Source organism: Sturnus vulgaris, chromosome 20, assembly GCF_052056855.1.
Source record: "Sturnus vulgaris isolate bStuVul1 chromosome 20, bStuVul1.hap1, whole genome shotgun sequence".
Taxonomy (NCBI): domain Eukaryota; kingdom Metazoa; phylum Chordata; class Aves; order Passeriformes; family Sturnidae; genus Sturnus; species Sturnus vulgaris.
Window position 1 is genome coordinate 6,690,595 of NC_142262.1, and position 12,363 is coordinate 6,702,957.

Here is a 12,363-nt window from a genome sequence, read left to right on the forward strand (position 1 = left end):
GGCCACGACACGGCTGGGAACTGAATTTTACTCAAAACTCCCCCCTCTCGCCAGCAGCCCGTGGGCAATCAGCTGTCAGCAGCCCTGGACTAACCTCAGACGGCTGCTGGCGGCCAGAGATTGGAGTCACAGTTAAAAATACCTTGCGGATGCCTTTCCTCAACTCTGACCCCGCGAGCGGGTGCTGCCGCCAGCCCCGCTCGGGGATGTGCCGGCAGGATCCCCTGGACAGTCACAGCCTGGGCTCTGCAGGGACGTGGCAGCTGCTGCCTGGGGACTGGGTTTTCCTAAAAACCAAGGATTTCCACTTCTGGGGGGCTGCTGACTATATTCTCTCTTGCCAATCTGAAAGGCTCAGCTTCCTAAAGCTTCCTTCCAGCAAGCGATCCCTGCACTGTCTGGCTCCCTCTGAATTGCAACCTGGATTTCAGCGGCTTCAGCAAAACGTCTTCTTCCCTCCAGGACAGAACCAAAACGTGGCCTCTGGTTCCTGCCTGTCTTAAGGGATGCTGGACCCTTAAGGGATGGGTGACTGCTCCTGCAGATTCCGTGGTGCTGCAGCCATTTGTGGCATCTGCATTGGGAAAGAGCATAAGGATCTCACCCAGCAGTGGCTGCTCAGCTCCCAAGCCATGATGGATGGGAGGGATCCCTCTCCAAATCTCTTCTCCAGTGATGGTAAGGGGGCACAGGGCACCTTGCTGTTTTCATTCCCTGTGCAAAGGTCACCTACCAAAACACATGAGAACTGACTGGCTGCTCCACATTGCTGGCAAGTGGGAATGGGAGAAGGATGGGTCCATCCCCAGCAGGCACAGGCCAAGCTCTCTCCAGCCTGGGACAAGCAGCCTGAGAGAGGTGGTCCCATTGCCACTCTCTCCTTTCCCTCCCAAGACAGGGAAAGGTGTCCATGCCCAGAGTGAGTGGTCCTTCCCAGAGATCAGACCCTCCAGCTGCCTGCCTGGTTTTCTGGCTGCACAATGCCAAAGTAGGAGAAGCCGTTGACAAAATCTTGCCCATTGCCTTAGCTGGATTGGGATATTTTCCTGTAGCTGTGGCAGTGAAGGATTTGCCTGGGATCCTGGTCTACAGCAGGGTTCCACATGCAGTGGATAGGAGAGGGACATGACAGCTATATGACCAGGATGTCCTGTACCACCCTGCATGTCCCCACAGGGAAGGAGCAATCACTTAGCAGCTGGTGACAGTCTGTGTCCTGAGGAGAGGCATCACCCTGTCCTGGAAGCAGGAACCCACCCCAGGACCCCACACCCACCTTCCCATCCCTTTCGGGGCCCTTGGTGACTGCCGAGTTATTCTGGGCACTGCGTTCCTGACCCCCTCCCCTCGTCCCAGCTGCTCCAGGGCCGGCAGGGAGTGCAGCAGGTTCCTCCCATTGCCCAGCCCGGACGCCAGGGTCGGGCAGCAGCTGCTTGGGGACCAGCTGGGGACAAAGGCGACACGGAGCAGCCCCATCCCCCCATATACCTTGGAAGGAACAAGGGCTGAGTTACAGCAAGGTCAAAGGCGTCACAATACAACTCCAACAGAAAAGAAAGAGCTGGATCTGAGGACGCCCAGTCCATAGGCTGAGCTCTAGTCAGCAGCTCCCTATAAAGGGATCAGGAAGGGGTTTGGGGGCACCACATCAACACCTCCCACCCCCCAAAGAAAAGGCCCACCTCAGCACCAAAGGTAAACAGAGGCAGAGGCAACATCCTTGGCTCCTTGTCAAACCAATGCCGTGCCCAGCTTCCCGCAGGGACTCTGCTGCCTGCAGGGACCCCTCTGCCAGGTCAGCCCCTCCATCCCAGCCCTGCCTGGGCGCTCCCCACACCCCATCCCGACGGAGCGGCGGTGGGACACAAGCCAAGGCCTGCCCGCTCCCTGGACCCCTGCCTGGAACCCGATCTGTTTAAACCCGATCTGTTTACGCCTTCCCTGCGCGGCGGGTGCGTGTCGGGAACGGCCCCGGCAAGCCCGACTTGGCGGCGCAGGCAGGACGTGGGAGCGAGCCCTGGAACCCCCACCTGCTGCCCCGCAGCATCCCGGGGGTGCAGGGAGAAAGTAGGGGAGCACGGGGAGAAAGGGGACACTCTGCCTCCATCTGCTCCTTTTTGTAGGAAAAGGCACCACTTCTTGCTCTGTGCTACCCCTCCTCTGGCATTGGATGCCCCCACCCTGGCTATGAGACCATGGCGGGTTGCTCCACCCCCAGGCCTGGCAGGGAACGGCTTTCTGAGCAGTGGCAACCCTTCTGGGAAAGCACTGTGAGAGCCAACCAGCACTGGAAGCCTCACGTCCCTTCCTGGAAAACAAGGTTCTGGTTTTGCAAACACACAGCCAGTAACACGTGTGGGTGCAGGGGGCTGATAGCCACATGCTGGTCCCTGTCCCAGGCTCTGGGCTGTGCCCCCTGAGAAGAGGCACCCACCTGCACTGCTCCTGGGTGGAGATGTTCATCCAGGACCACTCACCTGGTGTGAATTCAGTCCCACAAAGCCACAGGCATTTGGAGCAGGCTGCAGTGGGACAGAGTAGAGCCATGACTTTGGGGACTCAGAGCTGGACACCTGCATGCCCACAACAGGTTTGGGGTGAAAGGAACAGAGAAGCAGCTCCAGGATATCCATGTGCTGCTAATATAACCAGTGGGACAGATGCTCCAAGACAGGGAGTTGCCTGCGCCTCAACACTGTTGAGGAGGAAACTGAGGACTCTCCCAGTGCTTAAGTAGCTCTTGAGGTTTAGAGACACAGAGCAGGGTCAGAGGTAGCACCTCATTCTGTGCAGGAGCCTCCTTCCCTCTAAGGAGGAGCGTCTCCCTTCTTTTTAAGCCAGCAGGATTAGCAGGTACTGGTTCAGGGAAGCCAGGAAGGCTCATGATGCCCTTCCCATCTGTGTCAGCCCCACAAAACCAAAGCAGAGCTGCTTCAGACCAACCAGAGCAGCCTGGGTTGCAGCCCAAAGCAATCCTTGGGCCATGGCTGTGCTGGACCCCACGCTGCTGGCCAGACTCACCGTGTCCCCATGTCCCTCGTGTAGGCAATGATTAGCCACCAGGGAGGACTCTGGCCCCCTTTGGAGGCCACTGAGGCAAGTGGTTCTCACGTGGCCTTGCCATGCTGGGGACACATCCCAGGTCCCTGAGGGGCTGCAAAGGCTGTGAGTTGGGTGTGCTGCCCAGGGAGACAGGACACCCATGGAAGGGGAAGGTCAGTGGGGTCCCAGTCTCCATACTGCTATTTGCACCCAGTTCAGCTCCAGCTGGAAACCCCCTTCAGGCTTATCCATGTCTGTCCTGGCAGAGAAACAAGGCAATGCCTCACAAGGGGCTGCTGGACTGGGAGAATCAGGCAGGCAGCCCCTGGGATAGATGTTCCATGGGGGAAAGAGGCACCTGCAAAGTGGGTGTCAGAGCCTGAGCCAACCTTGCTGCTGGGGACGCCTCGGTGACAAGCACCAGATGCCCTTGCCATGCTTGCCAACTCCCTTCCAGGCAGACAGGGCCTTACACAACCAGCCATGCCCAGCATTACGAAACCCCAGGAGTTTTCACCCCTCCCAGCACAGCCACTCACCTGGGGTGGCCAAGCCAGAACCCAGCTGCTGGGACAGCACCGGGGAGGATGGGGCAGGGGTCTGGGCATGGCATCAGTGCCGGGGGCCACGCGCTCCCTGCGCAGCCTTGGCTGGGCCCGCGGGGAGCGGCGCTGGCAGCGCCTGGCGGAAGCACAGCCGGACGTGTTGCACCAGGCCTGGGATGCTGCGGGAGCCGCAGACCTGCCTCACTCACGCAGGTTCTCCCTGCTCCCTTATCTCGCCATCGCAGCCCTGCTCGCTTGCAGCTCCGGCCTTTCTCCCTGGGGTTGCAAACAACTCGGGGAGGCTGCGCACCTACCCCCGGCAGCATCCCGCAGGAGCGAGGGATGAGCCAGAGTATCCAGCCCTTCCCTGGGAGGGTAGAGATCATACCGACAGAGCCATTTCCAAGCAGTTTGGGCATCTCCAGACAGGTCTGTGACTCACCAGGACACCTCGGCAAGGCTTGGGTGATATTACAGCCCCAAGGTTCAAACAGATCCCTCCCTCTCCATCCCAGGCATGATTTTTTAGGGAAGCCGGGATGGGATTTAGGGGGAGCCAGAATGCTCACAGCTCCTCCCCACCCTCTTGCTTGCTAGAGCAGCCAGCAAAAAAAAAGAAGGTGGTTTATTGTTATTTAGTTTCTTGCCCCTTTCATACTCCTTTGCCGGAGTTTTTGCCAGCGGCGGGCCCCGGGTCTGGCGGGGATCCAGGACAGCCGAGGCGCTTTTAAAAACAAAGCAGGGCGCGTGCATGCACACATACACGCACGGCATCCAACCCCGCTTTTAACTCTTGCCGGAGCAATGCTGGTGGAAGCATCCATTTCCAGCAGGAAACCATCTTAACACGCGGTTCATCGCCACTGGGATCCAACAATTCACCGCTCACCTTCCCAGAAAAACCTCTCTGTGGCACTGGGATCCTGACAGAGAGGTGGCAGAAGTGATGCTGGTCCTTGTTGTCGTCCACCAGCTCCTTCCTGGAACCAGCCAAGCCAGAGGACGGAATGCCTATGCTGGCAGTGTCCTTGCCACGTCCCGTTCTCTGCAGCTCTGGGGAGCACCGTCCTGGTTCCCGTGCCCGTGTGCTGCTGGCAGCCAGGCACACGGAGTCCCAGGGCTCGGGGCTGCCCTCCCTGCCTGCCTGCAAGCTGTCCTCATCTGAAGTGTGGCGTGTTTCTGGGTCACACAGCCAAAACGGCCTCTGCAGCCCTTGGGAAGGAGTAGCTGAGCCCCCTGGTCTGGGCTGAGTCACCAGGAAATGCCCAAGGGATGGAAATTCCCCTCCTGTCCCAAACCTCAGCCTCCTTCCTGTGACACTGGGGACGGCTGCCAGCCTGGCTCCATCCATGGCCCTGAGGGACCTCCACACTTCCAGGAGATCCCAGATTCCCTGGGTTACCCCAGTACTGTCTGGCCATCTCCAAAGGATGGCAGCATAGCCTGGAGCAGGCTCACAAGTCCCCACATTTATCCCCTTCCCCAGAATTAGCCTGGTTTTCCCCACACTCTTTTACGGAGACAAGAAAAAGTCAGCTGCAGTAGCCCAGGCTGACAGCAAGGACCACAGGTTGCCCTGCCAATGGGTGTCCAAAGGCTGGGGACAGAAATACAGCCCTGGAACAGGGGGAGATGTGGAGCTGTGAACACAGGGAAGTGGGGTGCAGAGGGGCAGGGGCTGGGCCAGCCGATGCCCTGCACAGGCTCCTCCGTCTCCCCGTGTGACAATGTTTGCTCGTGCCTTATCTCCTGCACTCGGCACAGCGACTCCTTCCCTGGCTCCGGGCGCTCCGGTGGCAGCCGGGCCCCTTTCCAAACACAACACCCGTTGGAGCCCAGCTTTGAAAACCAACTGTCCCTTCACTCCTTCCGCTGCCTCTGCAGGGCTTTTCCTTCCCAGCAAGAGAGGTGGGAACACCAGGATGTGGATGGGAAAATCCAGCCAGCAAACACTAGGCTACCAGAGGAGACCCCTCCACTTCCAGGGAGGTCAGGAGCCACAGGAGGAGGAAGAAAGGATTGACCCCACCTTGCCATGGAGCTGCAGCCCCACCACCATCCAGCCCCGTGGCTGCCGCACTCTCTGGAGCCTTTGAAGCCTCTTTTCTCCCGCTCCTACCACCCACCCACCGCAGGCTGGTTCAGGAGCAGGTTTGGGCATGCTGGGGGTGGTGGGGTCCCCGGCACGGGGCCACCGCCAGCCCGGCTCCCCGGGCACGGTGCCTCACCCCGCTCCTGGCTCAGTCCTGGAGGAAGAGGGAGTTTTGCCCGTTTCGGCAGAGTTTCTCAGCGTCTCTCCGCAGGCGTGCCCACAGCCTTTCCAAGTCGGAGCGCGGCTGCGGAGCCGGTCCAGCCCGTCAGACCTACAGCGTGCGGGGAGAGGAGGGGAGGACACAGCCAAGGAAGCTTTGGGAACTCGTCCTCCAAACTTAGGCTGTAAGGGACGTGGCCAGGGTCACACCTGTGCTCGGTGGCACAGCCGGGTCCAGCCGCCTGCGCTGCCCGGGGCAGGAGTGGAGCAGGAAAGGTGCCCAGGCACCTCTGCACCACTGCCACCAGGGAAAGCCATCGGGTGTAACAGAGCCTGACACGATAAGGATCCTGCCCAAGGCCAGTCTGGGCTCTGCCCTGCAGCCAGACCAGGAATAGCACCTGGAGTACCCGAGGGTTTGGGACAAGCCTTGCTGGTAGCAGCAGTGAAGAGGAGGATGGTTCTCTTCTGCACTGAGCTTGCTGCCTGGCACAAAGGCACATCCAACACCATTAAAAAATAACTCCCAGATTGCAAAAAGAAGCAACTTCTCCCCCAAACAACTACAGACCTGCTGCTGTTGGGAGAAGCATAAATCCCGGCAGGTCATGAAAGGAGGGTGGAGGTTTCTGAAGAGGAGAGGGACACAGAGCACCAGTGACGAAGGCTAAAAAATCACAGGAGAGATATTAAACCTCACACTTTGAGGCTTAAGCTGACACAGCTACTTGGGATTAGAAAAAATTCAAGGGTGAGAGAAGAAGTGAGTTATCCCACATCTTCCTGCTACAGTCTCATAGCACGTGGAGCAACATCATCCTTCTCCTGCCAAACTGGATGGTGGCAGCATCTGAGGCTGGCACAGCTCTTGAGAGAAGTTTAACATGCTTTGTGCTGCTGGGATGTAGCAGTGAGAGGCTCCAACACAGGCACGGAGATAAAGCCAAGACCCCTCTGCAACTTGCTAGGTGATGGCCCAAACACAGCCATGTCCCAGGAGCCCACCCCAGTCCTTAATATCTAAGGTCTGGAAAGCACCAACATACCTGGTAAAATGGGGCAAGTGGCTGACCAGACCTCCTCAAGGCAGCAGCTAAATCCCAGCAGGGCTTTGCTCCCTGTCCTTGAGAGTTTCACACCAGTTTGCTCAGCTGCTGCCCTTTCTTTGCACTTCGCATAGGTCTAAACAAAAACTCTCACCACTCCCTTGAGGAAGGCAAACAGTGAGTCCAGCTCCCATCACCTTCCACAGCTCCTCCAGCCCCCAGCCATCGCAGGGGCACCCCCTCTCCCAGCATCACCCTGGCCTCCCCCCATTCCCTGTCCCTTGATCCTGCATCCAGGGATGGGGACACCCAAACTTTGCCGGGCACCATCCAGCTCCAGGACATTCCTGGCCAGAGAGGCTCTGCCTCTCATCTCCCCCAGGAGCCCCAAGCCCTCAGTGCTGGCCCTGGCCGGGCCAACTGGTGCATTGTTGGCGAGGGCAGCAGCCCAGGGACGTGATTGATCGTGGGGGAGAGAGGCCAAAGCCGTGATGGGTCGTTTAACAATTTCAATTAAACTCTGCAGCGCTCCCGAAGCAGAGGGGAGGGGAGAGGGAGAAGGAAAATAAAAAGCGGGATGTTTCCATTGCCAGGGAACCTCAGCAAAGCACGGCTGGCCCGGCAGGAGCAGCCTGGCTCTCCCAGACCAGAACCCCCTCCCTGGCTGCACGAGTGACCACAGCGTCTCGCCGACATCCCCTTCCCGCAGGCAGGACAACTGCCCTCGCCTGCCCTTTCCCTCCTGGCTCCTGCCCCCCAAAAATCTTGTCCCACCCCAGCACCTTGGAATGCGAGGTGCTGTGACCCACTTGTGCGGCGGCGCTTGCGCGGGGAGGCGGCTGCGCACGGAGAATATTAAACAACGTGTCCCTGAAGTTCCCGCTGCCAGGACTGGCGCTTGGATTTTGCTTACGTGCGGTGACTTTTTTAGGCACAGAAAGCCCCAGAGGGCTGATCACAGCGATCGAGCTCCCAATCCACTGAGACAGCAGAAGGACTCTTAGAGGGATTTTAAAAAATATATGATAAAAAAAATAAAATAAAAGTCAGCATCTCAGCCTGTCGTATGGAAAAGGCGCTTTAATGAGCAGCAAAGGCAGCAAATGCTTGGCTCACATGGCATCGGTGAGAAGAGGGAGAGGGAACCATAAGGGATAAGGAACAGTGGTGCCCTCCATGCCAGGGATGAGCCTTCAAGCCCTACAGCAAGTCTAGCACAGGAGCTCCTCTGAGGGCTTGCAGCAGTGGCCTTGGAGGGGTATTTTGGCCCTTTCTTATAAAGGAACAAAATGAAAATAAGCTGAGGGAGCTGCTGGTGCCGCTGCAGCAGGGGAGTTAAACACACATGTTCACGTGGGTGCCCCACGGCTGCAGGGAGGACAAGACTCCAGAGAGAAAACAGACGGGACTGAACTGGGAGAGAGTTACTGGAGGGTACAGGAGAAAACCAGTGTGACTTCACCCCTCTGGGTGAAGGAGAGGAGAGACATGGGCACCCCAACCTGCCCACACTGCCCGGCCATGGGACACCAGCTCAGGGGATAGGGCTGCGTCAGCCAGCAGGACACTCACGTTATTTATTGCCTTGGGGGTGTCCTTCAACCACCCACATGGGCAGACTGCTCTTGTTCAGCTCAGCGACCCTGTACAGGCACAGTCCCTGAGCAGCAGAGGCAATGGCACCCAGTACCTTCACCCAGGGAAAGGGCACCAGATGCCCTTGTTATGGGGAGGAGGTGGCACCCAGCCCTTCAGAAAGCCCAGCAGTTGAGATCTGCAAAGTTCTGGCCACAGTCAAAGCTTTCCAGTAGATGACCCAGGGGAGCTGATCCCCTCCTCACGTTTATAATCCCCAGCCTAACTCGGGTTTCTTCGCACCAGCCTCTCTGCTCTGAGCTGCTCCTAAGAAGCCTTAAAGCTTCTCCTGCCTGAGATTCCTCTCTCCCTCCTCCAGACAGCTTATTCCCTTTCAGCTTTCCCACACACCCCCGTGAGACCCCCCACGATGAGCAGCCTTGGCAGGGGTATCCACACTCCCAACAGCCCGGGCAGCCAGGGTGCACCTTCCCCCAGCCAGACATCACATCGAGAGCCCTTTTATTTACTTTTCCCAGTTTCCTTCTCTTGGTCTGTCAGGAGAAATAACCGGGAACTCAGCTCTATACAAGGGCTCTGTAGCACTGGACACGATCTCATCGATCTTTCCACCCTCCTCATCTCCTCCAGACGCCGCGCAGCGTCTGCAGGACCCCGGTGCCCTTGAGGACCCTCTTGAGCCCTCTGTTCGCTCCAAGCTCTGCTTGCTGCTGACCTTTCTGAGAGCACAGGCAAGAAAACAGCCCTGCTGAAGGGTTAAATATTACCAGACTGAAATTCAAGGCTTGACGATTGGTTCCAGTCGACTGGCTGGGATGATAATTTTTCACAAGATAAATAAGGCTGGGAGTGAGCAGCAACCGCTAAAGACCCTTTGTAGCAGCGTCCCCCCAAAGCGGTTCATTTCCCCCTGCCACGGCTGCTTCCCTTCACCCATCCCTGCTCAGTGGCCCACACTCCAGGGCCCCTGGCCCCGAGCCCAAGGGGAACCCCAGCTCAGCTGTAGGATTGCTTACAGCCCAGTCATTCATCCGCACGGGCTGTGCCTGCACTCCCGCCTCCAGCCACAGCACAACTCATGTGCCGGGGGTCAGAGCCAGCACCTGCACCCCGCCTTGGCCAGAACTGAGACTTGCACCCCGGGACTGGCAGGAGTGCCCGGCCAGGGGGAGGGAGCCCACGGCTCTGTGCCCAGGTACTCACTGCTCTTGGACGCCTTGATCTTGGCCACCAGTTTCTGCACACCAGGTATGTCCCCGTTCTTCACGGCCTGGATCAGCTCCTGCTCACGCCCCATCGCAGGCAGGTGGGAGCAGTGGCCACGTAGAAACCCTCAGATCCCAGAGGTTTATAAAGCCATGGGAAAAAGCCCCTAATTCCTCAAAACACACTTTGATGAGAAATGAAATCCAGGTAGAAAGACACTTTACAATCCCACAGGGCATAAAAACCAGAAGGAAGAAGTCTCTGTTAAGGGCAGAAGTCCCTTTCTGCGTCGGGAGGAGCAGGACTCAGATGGGGTTTGGTTGGAGAACATGCAATCAGTTAAAACAAAAATTACTTCAGTGCTCAGGGACAGGCTCCCGGCAGCACCAGAGCTCTGTGACTCGAAGCCAAGCAGCTCGGGGCAGGGTGTCCAGTGCTGGCAGCATTGGGATGCCCTCAGCCTCTCACAGCACTCCTGGAGCCAGAGGTGTCGTGCTTCGCTCTCTTCAGCAGGCTCTGCTGCGTTGACGAGTCCCTAATTCTTCCCAAAGGGATTATGGGCTCGTTGCCATCTGGAAGTCATAGATCCTCCCTCTCTGGTGCTCATTAGCCCCTTGGTTTCGGCATTCCTCCCGGTGACGGCACTGCAGGCACGCTGGGGAGCCCCGTGCACGGCCAAGCCCCCGCACGGCAGCCCGGGACCTGCGAAGGGAAGAGCAGAGTCAGCCCCCAAAGGCCATTTACCTCCCGGCTCCGTCGCGACAGCTTTTGTATCCGTGCCGAAGAACGAATACTTTGACTATATTTAGTCCTGGAAGGACTTGGCTCATCCTTATGTTAAACGGAGAGGGAAGAACCTGTGGAGAAAACCTCCGGAGGGTGCTGCCCCCGGAGCAGGGCAGGGGTGCAGCTCTTCCCCTGCCCTCCCAGGGCCACACACACCACGTTCTCCCTAAAGGCAGCACACGGGGCTTGGAGTACACATCTCCCCCTCGCCTTTCCCGGTGGCAGCACACAAGGGATGGAGCTGGGGAGGTTTAGCCAAAGCCCTCTGCAGCCCACGGGAGTGGGTCTTGCCTGCTCGAGCCTGCCTCGCACTCTTCTCCTCCTGTGCAAGGATAAACCCTCACCCTTCAAACTCCCCATGACGCTCAGTATCCTGGGACCCAAGACACTTCTTCACCAGTTCAGGAGCTCTCTCTGGCCCCAGTGAGGAGCTGGGTGTAATGCAGCAGGACAGCTGTGCTCAGAACAGGATCAGGGTCATATCCTGGCCAGCCAGGGTACCCTGGAGAGGGCACAGGGTCCTGCAGAAGCAGTTCACATGTCCCAGCCTGTGCTCCCACACTGCACCCGGGCTGCCCAAACTGTGTGGCAAGAAAATCCCTCCTAGTTCAGGGCCATGCATCTGGCAGGCTGCTCCAACACCGGGGAGGAGCGTGCGTGCAGGAAAGCAGGGAGCACACACCGTGCCAGCTGCAAGGCCATGGCCACATCACCCCACAAGTTCCCCTCTACCCATCCAGGACGGATCAGAACCAGCTCTGGTTCCCCTGGCCATGGCTCAGTGGAGTCTCCCTTCCCAGAGCGCTCGCCCTCCACAGTTTATGTAACAGTGGGTGTCGCTTCCTCCAAGCAATCGAGGTCACTGTTCGGAGCATGGAAATCACAGGGGACACAAGGCAACAGTGACAGGTCTGGTTGGGGTGGGAGCAAAACCAGAAGGAGAATCCCATGGCATAGCATTGCTCAGCCGGGAGCTGCAGCTGCCCATAAACATGGACCCCTCACGGCTCCACCGTGTTCCAGCTCTCCCCTGGCTGCAGCACCACAGGGCAGACGAAAATACGATCCTCAGGTACTGGCTTAGCTTCTGGGACAAGGGGGTGTGTGATTCCCACACAGCTGATGAATCCCTAGGCACTGAAGCTGGTGTCCGTCGGGTCAGCTGTCACCTCCCTCGTCCTGGGGCACCTGCACAAGCTTATCTACCTTACAACAAAGTTTCAGCCACTTGACTCAGACTAACCTCTTGCTGCAAACAAATCCCCTCCCGAAACCTCTCGTGTCTCACCGTCTTCAGAACTATTTCGTTTAAGCCTGTGCACTGCATCCAACTCTGTGCTGCTCCTCCAGAGAGCTCACAAGAGCCGAACGTGTGGTGGTGAGACGACTTTGTATCTGAAAAGTCTGCCCGGCCTCACTGGGAAAACGGCCCCGGTGCTGCTGCCTCGGCTCCCGGAACACGCGGGGCTCAGCGGGCAGCTCGGGGACACCGAGAGCTCCGAACGCAGACCTGACCTCCTCACCTTCTCCAGAGAGGAGCAGAGAAGGTAAAATTCGAGAAACGCACAAAGCTGGAAAAGCAACAGCAAAACATCCCTCCCACACAAGCAGAGCGGAGCCTCCAGCCCAGGAATCCACCTGGAGAACCAAAGTATCCCAAACATTCCCGCAGCCAACGGTAGCGCCGGGGGAAAAAAGGAGGGAGAGGAGGGGGAAAAACCCCTAAACAAACCTAAACCAGTTACGTAAGTGGCGAAGGAAAGATGCAAAGGAGCTGAAGGCACCCAGCCGGCTCCCGAGGGGCGGCGGGGGCAGCTCGGTTCCCGCGGGAGGCTCCATCCCCGCGGCCGGGCGGGCAGCGAGGGGGGCCCGGCCGCGCCTCCGCCTCCCC

General features: G+C 58.4%; 1 protein-coding gene across 2 annotated transcripts in view; it reads right to left on the reverse strand.

The window, feature by feature from the left end:
• Positions 1–10,370, reverse strand: part of CASKIN2 (CASK interacting protein 2) — a 31,262-nt gene extending 20,892 nt beyond the window's left edge. The window contains exon 1 of one of the 2 annotated variants that reach the window (XM_088176799.1): positions 9,684–10,370. In XM_088176799.1, the coding sequence (XP_088032925.1) occupies positions 9,684–9,777 (94 nt within the window). In that variant the 5' untranslated portion in view covers positions 9,778–10,370. The remainder of the gene's footprint in view (positions 1–9,683) is intronic. The other variant, XM_014878141.2, reaches the window with a different exon arrangement.
• Positions 10,371–12,363: the final 1,993 nt, after the last annotated feature.